The 16,405-nt window shown below is 45.4% G+C and overlaps 1 protein-coding gene across 1 annotated transcript in view; it reads left to right on the top strand.

The window, feature by feature from the left end:
- Positions 1 to 479: 479 nt before the first annotated feature.
- The window catches only part of LOC128255911 (protein espinas), a 40,344-nt gene continuing 24,418 nt past the window's right edge, over positions 480 to 16,405 (top strand). Inside the window, exons 1-3 of the mRNA XM_052985827.1 lie at positions 480 to 1,756; positions 13,829 to 14,432; positions 15,476 to 15,589. Of these exons, the coding sequence (XP_052841787.1) occupies positions 735 to 1,756; positions 13,829 to 14,432; positions 15,476 to 15,589 (1,740 nt within the window). The 5' untranslated portion in view covers positions 480 to 734. The remainder of the gene's footprint in view (positions 1,757 to 13,828; positions 14,433 to 15,475; positions 15,590 to 16,405) is intronic.

Below are 16,405 nucleotides of genomic sequence, written 5' to 3'. Positions count from 1 at the left end.
GCTAACTCCAACACTCCTATACCTGCCACTCGCACCCGGATGAGTTTCATTGTGAGGGGCCTTGCCTGATTACCACATTTTCACGTGGCCCGCAGTCTAATGACCACCTATGAGTGCGCCGCTAATGTGGCAACAAAGCGCCCAGGGGCCACTGGCAATCGTCGTCCTCCCTTGTGGGCCGCGATTGAAATGGGTCAATCACTAAACGGCCTAAAATGTGTCAAATGGCCCGAAGACAGCGGAACCAGCTACCAGAATCGGCCACTCCAATTGCTGGCTAATAAACGCAACCAGATTGCGGCTCGAATCAGAAGCACTCAAGCGAAAACCACTCGACTCAGGTGGCACCTGTTTTACCTGCACTTGTTTTCGCCATGGAATGAGAGCGGAGAGCGCTGTGGTGAGTTTGGCTGCCCACGTGGTGAGTTTGACCTGCACCAACCGGGCCAATAGCCAAAGACACCATCAACTTTCTACACGATCCTCAGTTGTTTGAGCAGCCCCGAAGCGAGCGGTTCGCGATCTGCTCTTGCGCGAAGTTTCTCAAATCGATAAAACCCAAGCAAACAACCGATCTACCGATCGATCGCGAGTGCAAGTGCACGTAACTGGAGCAATCGGATTGCCCGTTAATTGCTGGCGACACTAATTGCAGTAGGCCGCATGCCAGCCCCGTTTGTACTGTTAATGTGTCAATTGATTGATTGGCCCGCGAACCGTGATTGAAGCGCGCCATGCTCGCGAAGAAGCGCTGGTGGCAGATCCGCCTGCCGCAGGTGGGCAAGCAGGACCAGTCGCGCAACTACCGCGACATAGTCAACCTCAGCGAGTGCTCCTCGGTGCTGGCCAACACGGCCACCACGATCAGCGACAGCTCCACCACCACGGCCAGCAGTGGCAGCCCCACGCGCCACCGCAGCTGCGACAGCCTGTCCAAGAGCTCGCAGGCGGAGCCGGGCAAGCTGTTCCCCCGCAACATGCCCAGTATACGGCGGAGTCGCCGCCGGGCCGTGTCGGCGGAGCGGGAGCGGGAGCGGGAGCGCCTGGCCAGCAGGGATCGGCCGGCGGACCAAGTGCTGCCACCCAAAATGCCACAAATAGGCGCCGCACAGCAGTCCCGACTGTCCACGGTGACGAAGCTCACGCCCCGGAAGACAGGTGGCAAGCCCACCTGCTCCAAGGGCCGAAGCAATCCGCCACCCGCGAAGTGCATCGTTAAGTCGGCGGTGCGAGCCAAGACCAAGCCAAGGCCCAGAATCACACTGGCACCCTACGAAATAGCCCTGGAGCTACCGAACCAGTCGCCAGCCCCCACTCTGGCCATGGCTGTGGCCCAGTCCTCCGGCTGCGAGAAGCGGAAGTCGAGCAGCGAGGAACAGTTCCACTCCTCGGGCATCTCCTGCAACGGGGAGACCGACGACGACGTGGAGGTGGCCATGCTCACCGGCAGCCTGACTCCAGCCCAGCTGGCCAGGATCCAGGGGCACCAGCAGCAGCACCAGCAGCAGCAGAAAGCCGTATCTTTTCCCGTCGGGGATCTGAGGCACCTGAACCTGTGCCGCAACCGAAACGCCGTTTGGCTGAACCCGAACCCCAAGGACACGGAACAGCTGATCGAGGTGGACAGGAGCCGCAGCGAGGCCTTCTGCTACTTCAACAGGGCCATTGCCGACGATATCCAGCTCAGCGATATTGAAGAACAATTGGCCCGCTTTGATGGCCACTCAAAGAGACCGCCGCCGCCAGCAGCCAAACTGTAAGTCATCCGCTGGCCCATCTCCAATGGCCATAGTTCTCTGGGGGAAATCTGGGGGCCAACTAATTTGAAATCCATTTGATGAGCTTTGCATTTTCGGCTTTAAGTGACTATAAAACGCCGCCCTGGTGGGGGGATACAGTCGGCAGTTTATGGCCCAATTTAATGACTCCTTAATAGCTCTATACGAGCCTTGTTTTCGGCCGCAGGATTTGTTTCTAATCACTGAAATCATATTTTATGGTTTCTTAAATGAAATGGGCTATCCAGAAGTTATGGGCAAAGCAGTGCACATTAAAATGGGCTAGCAAAATAATCTTTTTTTTACATTTCCGACACACGTTAGTGATTTAGTGATTTAGAATTGGGTAGCTTAATGCCTTTTAGCTGCCGTTGAAAATGTGGGTCTGCAACTTTCCACCAATGGAGATTTCCGAAGTCGGACTTATTGAAAGAGAAATATGAAGGCCAAGCAATTCCCCGAGTACAATTGCAATTGTTTAAAAATAACAAACTAATGGACAATAGTGTTGTCTTGGGCTTGGTTTAATAGGTAACTTAAAAATTATAGTCCGATATTCCAGACTTAACATTGTTTTTTAAAAATATTACTTAAATTGTGTAATCATCTAAATGTTTGGTTAATACCCTATAAAAATCTTTCTAGCGGCCTATAAATATACGACAGTTTATCATTTTCACCTGATCAACAACAGTGGTTAGCTACGCGTATCAGTTTCAATTGTGCTGAAAGTAAAAATCTGGCAGGTCGCCGTCGAATAATGGTGGAAGTAATCCGGCATAAGAGGCTCTGTCGGCTAGAGGCGAATCTTTGAGCCCGCTAAGAAGGTGTTATTAATGCCCGGCCATTTGCAAAACTGACACAAGAAAGTTATTTATCAACTTTGTGGCCAGCACGTGCTTTTCCCGCGCCCTTCCTGTCGAGTTTTGTTAACTGGGCAAATGAATTGCATGCAGCTAAGTGGCAACAGGCCCAGTTAAATGAAGTTGGCACAACTTCGGGTGCAGTGGGCCCATGGCCAACCTCCATAGGCTCTCCTCTGTCACTTTGTGTTTGCATCCAGCCCGAGGAGGCGATGCTGCATTCTCATAAATTCCATGCGTCGACTGCATAAATTGAGTTCTTCTTTTGCCGCCTGACTGAGTGCCCTGCGTCGATAGCGTTTTCTGTTTTCTGTTGTCTGTATCTTGGCGATCTTCTTTGTACTCCTGGCATTCCGCGCGCATACTTAATTTGAAGGGACTTCTGTTCATAAATCTACGCAAACTGTTAATTAGATTTGATTTTGGGTGCGGCCATTAAATGTTGGTGGCAGGAGTGTATGGTGTGTCATAAATTCGCCCCAAGAGAACTTGGTAATGTGAGATTCTGTGCCAGCCACTGCAGTCACATCCACATCCAGATCCACACGGTCCATTAGCAATCAGTTGGGGCTATTAAATTCCCAGTTTAAATAAACCAAAATCAATATTGACGGGCGGCTACTTAAAGCGTAATTAAGCGCCTGGCCAGCCAGAACAGCACTTTGCATAGGAATCCGCTCCCTGAGGGTCTCAACAATAAAGTAAATAAATAAGGTCGGCCGGCGGCCCTCCCTTTCAGCCGGGCTAATTGAAGTTGGCAAAAACGCAAGCGGCTAGTCGGCCAACTCTCGGGTGGTCCACTTCGGACTTATCGGTTTACGATTTGCTTTGATTTAAAAATGAGCTACGCATTTGATTTTAATTGCATTGGATGTGCGCAGTAGTTGGGGCTGGAGCGAAAGGCTCTTGGCCGTGATATATGGAATTTTAATTGAAATGGCAAAAGGCCGACAAACACGGGGGGTTCGCGGGGGGGCTTGAGGGGGGATGGGCCTTAATCTGACTTTAACCGATTCGCAGACATATCAAGTAACGCCCCTTTAATGCTCCGCGCTCCAGTGAAGTGAAGCTGATTTTTCTGCTCTCTCGGCTTTCTTCAACATATGAATTTTCTAATTAATATTTTTTCGTGGGGCGTATGGGCAATTTCTTTGGCTGTCAGCGAGCGAAACTAGATGGATTGTCAGAAAGTTCAGCCCCTCCGGAGAGTGTGACACAATCCCAAGCCGAAGTGTTGTATAAGCCATCTTGATGGGCCCAAGTCTTTGTCCCAAAGTGGCTGAGAAGTCAGAACGCAAGTTTTATTGATTCAACACCCAATCGTGAATCCATAAAACGCATTAACAAAACACAAGATTTACAAGTGAATGGGAAAGAAGACAGAAGAGTTGATTGATTTCGCCTCGAGTAGGGGGAAATTCAATTTATAATCAAAAAGTTGCGTGATTGAAGAGAGGGCGGGAGGGGGTGTTTTACCAAGCTGAAAATGTGTTTATGAAACAAAATCGAAAACCGCAAATAAAATTAGCCAAGCAGGCCCTGAGGGGCTCGCTAAATTGAAGGGCGTAGCTTTGCAGGCTCATTATATTTCCTGCTCTTCCAGGCGGATTATGATTATATCTTCTCCTCGGATGCCCCTTGCGGTTGCCCCGCCAACAATTTGCCATATTTATATATATATACTCCAGAGGAACTCAATACACACATGATCAAAGATGAAGGCAATTTAGTGGCCATAAGTCAGAGGCGGCCCAGAGGTCGCGCCGCGTGTGTAAACCAAGTTAAGTGTTCTAGCCACGATCAGGATTGGGATTCGGCAACGCCGATAACCATAACCAGTTTGCCTCTTTGTTGCGTTTAATTTTCGTAATTTACGTTTAATTGAAATCGGAGGAGTGCGCAGCCGCATGTAATTAATTTAATGGCCATCGCTTTGTTGGTCAAATACAGGTGGGAAGCGGATAAAAGCGCGATTTTGTGCCGTCACTCCGCTTACAAATCGTTGCCAAATTGTGGCAACTTCGGGCTGGACAATTACCAAATGGCATTGCGCCCACACACCGATTCGACTGCTCAAGGGAGCGCTATAAATACAAACTTTAGAAATTGCCATCAATCAGACGGCGTCGACCTAATCAGAACCAAATGCAAATCAGCGAGCCAGCGAACTGGCACAAATGTCACTTGGCCGAACAGCTTGTGAAAGTGTCTGGCCGCCGATCGCACCAATCGCCCGCACAGATCTGAAGCTGGAATTCAAGTTGATAATCGTGGTTTTCTTGAAATATTTTAGCCACTCGAGTCGAGATTTCCGCAAATTAATTTCGCCCCCCACCTGAGAGGCACTTTGCGGAGAAAGCCAGCTCGCAGATAGATGCATTTCGACTCTGCCGATCCCAGATAGCAATTTGGCTGAAAAAACACGTGTTGCCAGTCCCGGTACATCCACCACTGTGCAACGGCTACGCTTGCACCGAAAAAAATAATTACCTAAAAGAGCTGCAAATTAAAAGTATGCAAGACAGGCTTTTAGTTCCTTTTTAGCGTTATCCAAGGCGTTAATGGGTCATTGTATATCAGATTTGTGACTAATTAACTACCTTTTTAAAGCAGTACTCATTCAATTAGAAAAGTATTTTAGATTTCTCAAAGTAATGCGCATAAAATTTAATTGAATTAGCATTGAAAAAAAGCAATGCTAGTGATAAAGCTTTGCAATAAATGTCGAAGAAGTAATGATACTGCAAAAATGTTTCATTCGATTTCTTAAAAGTAATGCTACTAAAAAGTAGAGCTAATGATAAGTCTAGTTAATTAAAACTTTTTAATTACTATTGCTTTTTAAAAACCAACGTTATTGTCCATAAACGCTTTCACCTACTTTATGTCTTAAATGCCATGTTTAGCACTCTTATAATCATAGGCAAAAATCTGCTATATATGCAAAATTATGTTAATCGTAACATTTGAATGAAATCTCCCGACGTGATATGCAGGTATGAACCTTCTTTTAGGCCTGAGTTTGTGTAGTGCGACGGAACCCTCGATTGTATCGTTTTTTTTTCTGTGTACCGAGATAGGACGTGAGTTGGGTCAACTCGAACACAATCGTCAGCATCAATCCGCAGTCGTTTCGACGAATCCCCACATGTCGCACCGCCTACGCGAGTGGAAGCGTTAATGAGACGCCGCTGGGCTTTTGGCCGGGCCCTAGCAATGGCACTTGATAAATTGGAGCCAGTTCCTAACGGATCTGGGGACGTTCTGTGATCTCCGTTCTCCTTTCTCCGTTCTCCGCCCAGACGCTCTAACAAGATCCTGTTCGCGGCCCGGCCATTCAGGCTTCATTAGCAGTCGGCCGCGGCCAGAAGCAGTAAAAGTTGGCTGTGGGGGCTTCGGCTTTGCCCAGATTCCCTCTCTGCGGCATAACAAGACCAGAATGCCGGACCGGACTGGATGGTGGCTTCCTGGTTGCACCCAAATGCATTAGTCTAATGCGAACTTGGACTCCGACTTGGTCTTGCTCTTCGAATGACTGTGTGTGCTTGTGGCAGTGTCAAGTCGCTTGGACACTCAGGCCAAACATTTGATGACTTAATTGCGCATTTTAGCAGATACACATGAATGCGGCTAGAAGTTGCAGGAGACTGGTCGGTGCACTGGGAGAAATGGCGGTGTAGTTTTAGCTGATCTGAGTAAAAGTTAAATGTTTTTTGCTTATCACTTTTAAATCAATTTTATTGATGCTTTTAAGGCATAAAGAAATCAAGTATTTTTCTTGGCTTAAAATAGTTCACAGATGTCCAGTTGTGGCCTAAAGAAAATGGTCGGAATTATACAATACGCTGTTTAACCACCAGCAGCCCAATTTCTGCCAGTGTGGCCTGTCTTCGGGTCCAAGGAGGTTTCCCTGTGATGCACCACACAACTTTATTTTGACAGGCTGCGATTAGAAGACGACGTTACCCAGCCTTCCATCCCAGCGCTCCCCTTCTGCTTGGTCTTTTGTTAATTGAAATGTTGTTGTTGCCTGCTGATGCAGATGCTGATTCCGATGTTTGTTTGCTCTGTCCCTGTCCCTGTTCCTCTGCCCGTCCCCCAATAGCTCCGTCTCACTCCCTGTCGGCTGTCTGTCAGACGCTGTTGCTTTTGTCAGTTGTCATGTTCTGAGCGGGGACCTACACGATTTTGACATTGGCATGGCGATTGCCATTACAGTTACAGTTAGCCATGTTTGTCCGTTGGTCCATGTGTCCGTTTGTCCATTTGTCCATTTGTCCATTTGTCCGTTTTTCCGTTCGTCCGCAGGTCTCCTTGTCCGTAAGTCCGCTTGTTTCATGTAGGAAGTCTCGGCGGCTGATCAAACGCATGCAAAAGATAATCCGTTTACGCCCCAATGGAATTTCAATTGGAAATTGAAAATTGAAATTTCGTAGTGCGTGAGAAAACAGCTCAACCCATCGACGTTTCGAGCCTCTTGTTTGTACCATGTACATTCATGCCGTCATTAATTATGAGACCAAACATCCTTTTGGCCGTTTTTGCAGATCGTCGGAGCAGAGAGTCGAACCAGAGCGGTCATAGATGGCTGCACTCCTGCCTTTTCCGGAGCTGCGGTCACGGCCAGGTGACTCGGACGGTTCAGGCGACGACTCAGGTGAGCGGAGTGCAGTGCATTGCAACCGCAGGGAATTTTGAACAGAAAACGCTGCCCGAGGGATTGTGCGACTCTTACACTATTTTCGGTAATTGCTTTTGGCCATCGCGGGGCGGTCGCTGCCGAAACTAGATTCCCACGTTCCAACAGGTGAAGCCAATACCCTGCCCACCTGTTGGCCATCCATCCATCCATTCATCCATCTTTTGGAACTCTGCTCGCGTTTCACGCTCGGTTGGATTTGCTTGGCTGTCATACGAACACAGACAATAAATTCAACTCCGTTTTTTCTTATTTTGTTGTTTAGCTTTGTTTGGCTGCGTTCTTTGTTCTACGTTCTTTGTGCTCCTCCGATTTCACTGGGCTTCTACGAAAACAGTCTTGGGTTGCGTCAATTATTTCGTTGGATTTTAACGCACTTTAATTTAATCAACTTATTGTGGGCACCTCTCTGCGAGTTCTTCTCCGATTCCCAAATATAATCTCTGCTTTGATGTGCCTTAATTTGATGGGAGAGACACGGAGAGATTGTTGCCAAGAAAGCAATTACATTTATCACCGGCTTCAATCATCATCATCATCATTAAGAGGAGCACATCAAATTAGAGGAGATATTTAATTTATGTCTTAGACTAAGACCTGTGGGAGCTTCGTATCGCTGGCGAGTAATCTTTTGGGCCAGGAATTCAAAGCTAACTAAATGGTTCAATTGTATGCTGGGAACGAGTTCAGAGCCACGGAGCCCGGCTCATGCCATCCGTCACCAATCGGAACGGCCTGAAAGCATATGTTTCTGTTCGAAAGCAATTAAAACCATATGAATCAGGGAAATCAATGTGGCAGAAAGATCAACACACAAAAACTTGGCCATCAACTTGGGGCACTAATGAAGCCAGCAAACATGTTGGCCATAAGTATTGAAGTTCGCTAAAAAATACCTCGAACAGAGCAATACAAGTAGCGAGCGAATACACGAACTGAATTACAGAAGAAGAACAGCATTTTGCATAAATTAGAGCGAGCCATGCAACATGAAAATCGCTGAAACGTGTCCAAAGTTGTTGACAGCGCGGCCGGGGGGGGGGGGGGGGGCGGTGGGCCGAAAAGGGGGAGTGGCATCGGCTGGCTGCATAAAATTAAGCAAAAGCTGTTAATGACGACGGAAGGCGACTCGGCTCAAACTTGACTCAAACCCCACTTGAGTGGAGTTTGGTCTTCGGCTCTGTTTCGCCTCACATGCCAAATGCCACATGCAACCAACAGCAACCAACATGCAGCAACCAGCAACCAGCAACATGCAACATGCAATGCTGCAACATTAGCGGCAGCAGCATCAGCAACTCGCTCTCGAAATCGCGAACTCCGAGTGTGGGCTGGCCAAGTGCATTTGGCTGCCGCTTCTTCCTTCGCCCCTCGATTAATTATGCATTTTAGCCGCTGCTGAAAATGCAGATGCAGTTGCTGGAGCCGTTGACTACGATGCTCTTGTTCGACTTGACTATCTATTTCTGGGAGTGGCATTCCCGGAATGGGGTTTTCGGGGGCTCAAGACACCCCAAACATAATTTGGACAGGGCAATATTAAATATTGAAATATTGATTCTTTGTCTTAAAAGATCTTAAAATACTTTAAAAGTCTTAATAAAGCAAAGAAAAACGGTTCTGTTTTTTAATTTGATTTATTTTTTTAACACATTTTACTGTCCCTCACTCCGTTCATTTTTATCGGTCACAGCTTAAACAATTTAACTAAAATTTAAAACTAAATAAATACATAATTTATGCTAAATACCAGAAACCGAACACTATCATTATTTTTGTTTTTTTTTTTTTTTAAACTTAAAAATCATTTACTTCTAACAGCCTCTTAATCATTTGAGGTTTACCATTTAATTGATTTTCATTGCCTTCTCGAATTTGTTGAGCTTTTTTTTAATTTTTAAAAAAGTAATCATCATTTGTAAGCGACAAAAATGATTACCGTTCATAATAGCGGACATTTAGATTATATTTATTTTCGGGACATAGTCTAATTAATTACATTAAAATTGGTCATAAGTACATTCAATTTGGTCAAATTAACTCAATTTCTCAAATATATTTTTCAAGCCCCCTTACAAAGAAAATCAAATTCATTAAAAGGACATTTAGATAACATTTTTTTATTCTAAACCGTCTGAAAAGGGCTATGAATATGGTTCAATTTAACTAAGTTTCTTGAAATCCAAATACTCCAATGGGACTGCAAATCATTAGCCAAAGTACTTATTGTGGAAATCATGCCTGAGTTGCTCCCTAAGCCCCCTAAAAAATTTCGAGCGCCCGCCCCTGTCAGCGGCGTTGCAGGCAGCTTATTGCTTATCACTAGCCTTGGTCGCCTTGGATCTGAATAGTGAATAACGTGTACTGCCTAACGGTAACGCTGCACTAAATCACCACGCGGTACTTAAATAGGCGGTGCTGCACACACACTCGCCGAGCACTAGGAACTTGTGCAACGGGCCCGACTGGCTCCCAGTCCCAGACCCACTGGTATCCCCGTCCAGGCACCCCGATTCCAGGTGAAGTCGAGCTGCAGACAGGCACAGGCACAGGCACAGGCACAGGCACACACAAAATGTGCTCATGTCGGACAAAAACCCATAAAGAAAAAGCGAAGAAGCTGAGGCTGAAAAGCCAAGCGAAATGCATAAAAATGCTGAGCGACAGCAACACGTGCAACATATGACGCGATTGCATGTACGGAATTTTTTGTTTACTGCCCGGTTTCGAATCAGATGTTATTCGTGGGTTATTCGTGTGACGTAAAGCCAGTCAAACGCGGCAGTTTAACCCGAAAGTCGGCTGCATAGTGGAATAAATTGCGGCGCTCTAAAGGGGCTCCGTTTGGGGAGCCGTTTTGGGCCAGACAATGGAACACGCAACGCAACAAGGTCACGAGTTGGGGGGGCGAATGCACGAGCTTTCATAATAGGCCCTGCCCAGACCTGATCTGCCACGCCCCCGTGGCCAGATTCTGGATGGGGGACCACAGATCACAGATCACAGATATTGCAAATCGAAGATCGAAGATCGTGTGCTGGTCATGGATAATCAGGCAGTACTAGGCCTAATGCCAGGCTTAACCTGGCCGAGACGGGCGTTTATCTTTGGGCCAATTGTGAAAGTAATTTAATGCGGATTGGCTGCCTCGACTCTTTTCAATTATTAAGAATAGCATGTTACGTATTAATTTCGATTCCAAGTGCCTCAATTGCAGCCGTTCTGTGTCGTAGTGCATTTAGCATTTCCCAGAATCGGTGGCCCCATCGGAAAACGGGTTCTGTGAGAGGCCTAAATGATTTTGAACCAGTTACGTGTATCTGCTGCGAATTTTTCTGGGGAAACTGCGTGTCTAAAATTTAATGAAATCGTGGAAACACTGCGGCAATACGGTGGAACGAATAGAAATGCCATCGATACCGTGGTGTTGCACATAATTGAGATATTATTACAGCTGGGATTTGGCATTTGAGCAACACAAAACGTGCTGAAATTGCTGAAAAGTCCGTTAATAAGCAGCGCGTCAGATTGGATTGTTTCGGATTGGATCAGATCGTAGTTGAGCTCTGTAAGATGTGGAAATCGAATCAAAAGGAGCGGTGTGGCAGTTAGAAAAGGCGGCACACGGCTTTGGAAACAGCCAAAGCATACAAAGCAGCGAAATAAATTAGAGATTGTTATTAGCTATGGATGTAGGAAGTAATTTCTTGCACCTGGAAAGCAGCTAACCGATGATATTTTCAATGGCCCGTCCTTGAATCAATTAAGTTTGTTCACCATACAACCCAAAACAGTATCGGTTTTTTTTTTATTTGTCATACCTTCTTCAAAGTTATCAATTTATATTGATATTCCCTTTTTAAAACTCGATTCTAGACATTTTCAGCTCAACCAGCGCATTCACTCGCACTCAAACACCGATAAGCTCGTATAATTCCCAAAAGTGTCTTCAAAACACCGAAATTTATGGCCACTAGTCGATGTTGGCCAAGCGAAAAGACCGCCAGTTGGCAGTTGTGGAACGACAGAGCCATATTTCGCAGGCCATTCCCATCCGATTTGAGTGTCAAACAATTTACTTTTAATTATCCTCAGACGTGTGCAATTGCGACAGGCCATCAAGGAAATGACAGACATCAAACCAAATAAACTCAAAATCTTCTTAACCCAAATTTATGTGTATGTCCAGGCCGCGGTCCGTAGTTGGTCAGGCGGCATTTTTGCGTATTTTGCGCCTGGTGTTCGGTGCAGAAATCGCATGCACCCAGTCAGTACCCGTATGGAAACCGCATAGAAGACGTCAACAGGTTTCGCTGGTCGAAAAGAGAAAACCGACCGCCGTCTAGGCCGTCCCCGGCCGAAAAGTGGCAGCCAAACAACTGCTGGCCATATTCGGCAGCTGCGACTGGGACCTGTGTTGATTTGAATTGATCCGATCTGATGTGTTGTGATGTGATGTGATGTGATCTGGCGCGGTTTCTTAGCCCGGCGCTTGGCCGCTGTTTTCCGCTATCAAAGTCAATCGCCAAAGTCAGTCGCACAATTCCCAATTCATTGGGTGACAGATTACGCCCTGGCTGGTGGCAGTTTTTGTTATGGCCTGGACAATCCCGACCGAAACGGTTTAGAAAGTACCCTGCGATCTGTGATCGATCAGCTTTTGGCACCGACACGATACCAAACGAAATTTGCATTGGAAAACCAAAACAAAAGAGTGGCCGCAAACTTTCTCCCTACATGCTGGGCCATTCCAGTGGCGCTGAGTACGGAGGTGTTAATGGCTCCTGGTCATCATCCGTCGGTACCAATGTGGGTAATGTATCGTACCTGCCGTCTTTCCGACCTGCACAAACGTTCACTTTCCGCCGCTCTGTAGGCTTTGCTTCATTAGCAGAAGGCTAAGCTCCGATTGTGATGAGATGTCTTCAATTTGCATACGCCACATAGCAGCGTAGATAAATCGCCTTTCGGTGGAATGGCAAATTAGCCGGGCCTTCTTCTCACGTTGATTAGTATATGAAAATGTTGGAAGGCCTAATGGCTTTGTCTGGCTGTTATTCATGCTCTGAATGTTGTGCAATTTGATATACAAATGTGAGGCCCGAATGAAACAGTTTAATATCTCACACACCTCACACAGTCGCGGCGCTCGCCCGACTTTCAGCCAAACAAATGACTTCAATTGCCACATAAACAGGTAGGAAAAAACCGAGCTTTGGGCTGAAACATGACCGGACTGCGACTGCAGTCTCCTCCGTGGGCCATGTGCCGGAATTTCTCGGCTGTCTCTGCTTGGCTGCATAATCGCGCAGCGTGCCACAAATCGAGTGAAAGTACAACAGAAAGCGGCGGCGAAGAAGATTCCGCTGTGGGCAGCGGTCAAGCGAGTAGCAACAAAACCTTGTGACGCTGCCGGGTCTGCAATTTCGGGTTCGGAGTTTCATCAGATTTGATTGGACAACTGCACGCATGCAGCTGCGCTCGTAATTGCACTCAGAAGTCATTTGAAATGCCTGTTGGCACTCACACAAAATACGATTCCCGCTAGTCCAGCTAGTCGGTCTAATTGCAAATGAGTCGGGCAGATGGAGTCAAGAATGATTAAGGTGCATATTAGGCGGAATTGCATTCCGCAGATAAAGTTTACAGCCATGAGTTATGAGTGCTGTTGCCTAAGAATAATGGGCGCGCTAAAACTAAGGCCTTGAAAGTCAAAAGCCTTGTGACATAGAAATATTATTAGCTAATAAAGTTTTATGTTCTTTTTTTTATTCATTTGTTTATTTTTATGTTTAAATTGTTTAAAAACTATAACTAAAACTTATAGTACTAGCTGCTGGGGTCATCGACTATCTTATATGTTGTGTGTATATTAAATAATTGATTTATTTATATTTATTAATGTTATGTTGTTAAATGGAGGTGCTCAAAAGTATTTAAATAATAAACAATTAAAAAATCATCTGAAATAAAACTTTACACAAAAATATACACCAATACAAATGCTCTCGCCAAAACCTTAATAGGAAACAAAATAAGAAACAAATAATAACTGCTGTTTTTCGATTTAATGATTTTTTATTTCAGAATTACTGCTTAAATTTGATAAAAATCAGACGACAATATCGTATAGCTCCCCTGGGAAAAATTGAAACTTAAAAAAAAAAAATGATTAAAACAAATTATAACTTCTTTAATTTTCAATTTCATTTAAATTCATTTGGACATATTAAATAGATTTAGTTTGCTTTTTTGTTATTTAATTAAAATCCGATCGAATAACTTAAACGTTTAGGCTTAAAAATGGGTATACTGCTGTTTTAAAGAATGGAATGGCAGCAAGGGTGCAAAAACTTCGGCTCGCCGAATTTTGCTTCCGCGCTTTCTTATAATTAGAGGTTTTTACTTCTTAAGCCTAGAAAAGACACCTCATATGGACACCTCATATTGATTTCTCTTTCGTTTTGCTTTTTTTTTGTGTTTTGCAGCACCCAGCCCAGCCAAGCCATCAGAAAATTCAAGCCCACGCCCGCGCCCCGCTCCACCAGCAACATGCAACAGACCCCGCAGCAGCAGCAACAGCCGCAGCAGCAGCAGCAACACCATCCGCCCAGCAGCAGCAGCAGCTACTACACGCAGACGGAGAGCGAGTTGCTGCAGATCGAGGCGGGCGGAACGGGCCTGGTCTTTGCCCCCCAGTCGCAGTCGCAGTCGCAATCCCACTCGGCGGTCAGTCAGGTGGCATCCACGTCCAATTTAGACGTGCCCTCGGCCGCCTCCAGCGGCAGTGGGGGCAGCGGGGTCAGCGGGGGCAGTGGTGGAGGCCCGGGGTCAACGGGTGCCTTTGTGTCGCCGCTGCAGCGCCGCCACTGCCAGCCGCCCAGCCATCTGCCGCTCAACTCGGTGGCCTCGCCCTCGCCGCTCCGCACCGCCAGCTACAAGTCGGCGGCGGCGGTGGCGGGCCACGGTGGTGGCTTCCACCACAGCCACCACCAGCAGCTGGACTTCCAGCGGAACTCGCAGTCGGACGACGACAGTGGCTGTGCCCTCGAGGAGTACACTTGGGTGCCGCCGGGTCTGCGCCCCGACCAGGTAAGACATGCCTCCGATCTCGATTATTATCTTTTACTGATTAGGTAACTAAAGCCAATTGCCAACATATCAATTCCATTTACAAGGCTTTTGAAGATACGTTTATTTTATTTTTTTTTTTTTCGTAAGGCAACTTGTAGCCAATGCTAATGGAACAATTCTGTCATATCGTCAAACAACCATAACTAAATGCTCTTGTACCAAGTATAAATAAAATAATTCTGTTATTTCGTCACGCAATAGGCAAGGCATACAAAAGTTTTCGTAATGTATTTAATAAATTCATTTTAACACTCGTCTTTGATCATGTTATGGAAGATTCAAAGCTGAAATATTTCTATTTGAAATCACTTTCTCTGAAATCACGCTCGTTTTAGTATGGTTCCGGGCTATTCTTTTTTAGAGTGTAGCACCTAAAACATAGCCAGCATCATCAGCACCGTCATCATCCCCGACATGTGTTTCGATTTGTCGCAACTAATTAAGTGAAATCCCGGCGATGCGATGTGATGTGGGGCGAGGTGGTTGCCTTTTCGAGCCGCGGGCCACCCGCTGCCAGCTTTTGATTTCGTTCGATTTTCCACGCTTTCCCAATCGGATTCCCAAAACCAAATCCAGTTCAATGTCTGGTCGTTGGCCACTAGCGCTCTTAAGGAAATCGGTCGGGAAACCACATTAATTACACGCTAAAAAAATTATCGCTACCGAATCGCCATCGGCATCTGGTGGAAAGCGAAAGCGTTTTGTAATTAAATTGCCGATACATTTGGCGGCAATTAGAGCTTGAAATGCCTGTCGATTATTTTTCGGGCGGAGGCTTGCATAAGAGCCCCTGGGAGAAGCCAAACAACCTTAGAGATTGGCCTTAAGTTTTTTTTTACTTTTTCTCAAACTCAACTTTTCATGCGCTCTGCGACAGTTTTTACTTTCGCGACTCTGTGCAGAGTCTCCTGTGGCAGTCGATGAATTCGATAGGACTTAAAGGGCACACATTCCATAGATCTTAAGTTTAACCGGAAGCTAAACCAACTTTCCAATTGCAGGTCCGCTTGTACTTCAGTCAACTGCCTGACGACAAAGTGCCCTACGTCAACAGTCCTGGCGAAAAGTATCGTGTCAAGCAATTGCTGAACCAGCTGCCGCCGCAAGATAACGAAGTGAGTACGGGGCAGACGAAAGCCGAACAAACTCTGGTGCTGGTAAAACAAAATAAAAACAAGGAGGTCTAGATAAAGCATCGACCATTTTAAAGCATAGCTAAACAAGAAAGAAAGCAAACTTCGGCGTGCCGAAGTTCATATACCCTTGCAGCTATTTCAAAAACTAAATACTCTTGAAAACGTTTAAATTATGATTTACTTGCGTGTATGTTTAAAACATTGAAGCTATGATGATTTTCAGCTTAATTATTCGATAGTTCCTATGCCAGCCAGATTGTTCCTGTGGGAGCTAAATGCTATAGTCGTCCGATTTTGAAGAAATTTAAACCGTAATTCTGAAATATTTAACCATAACTATATCTCGAAGCACTAAAAAAAAACTAAACAAGAAAGGAAGCAAACTTCGGCAAGCCGAAGTTCATATGCCCTATTGCTATTACTAGAATTAAATTTTTGAAAACATTAAAATTATGATTTACTTGCTTATATGTTTAAAAACATTGAAGCTATGATGATTTTCAGATCAATTAGATAGTTATTTTATATATTTTTATTATTTCTATGGGAGCTATATGATATAGACGTCAGATTTTGATGAAATTTAAAAACGTTATTCTGAAATATTTTAACCATTACTATATGTCCAAGAACTAATAGAAAAATTAAAAAACAGCAAAGTTACAATTTTTTTTGTATTTTTTTTCCGATTATTCCTATGGGAGCTATATGATATAGCCGTCCGATTTTGATGAAATTTAAATTGTAATTCTGAAATATTTAACCATTACTATGGGAGCTATATGCAATAGTCGT

The sequence above is a fragment of the Drosophila gunungcola genome, assembly GCF_025200985.1.
Source record: "Drosophila gunungcola strain Sukarami chromosome 2R unlocalized genomic scaffold, Dgunungcola_SK_2 000012F, whole genome shotgun sequence".
In the NCBI taxonomy this organism is placed as follows: Eukaryota; Metazoa; Arthropoda; class Insecta; order Diptera; family Drosophilidae; genus Drosophila; species Drosophila gunungcola.
This window is presented reverse-complemented; position numbering and strand designations above follow the sequence as displayed.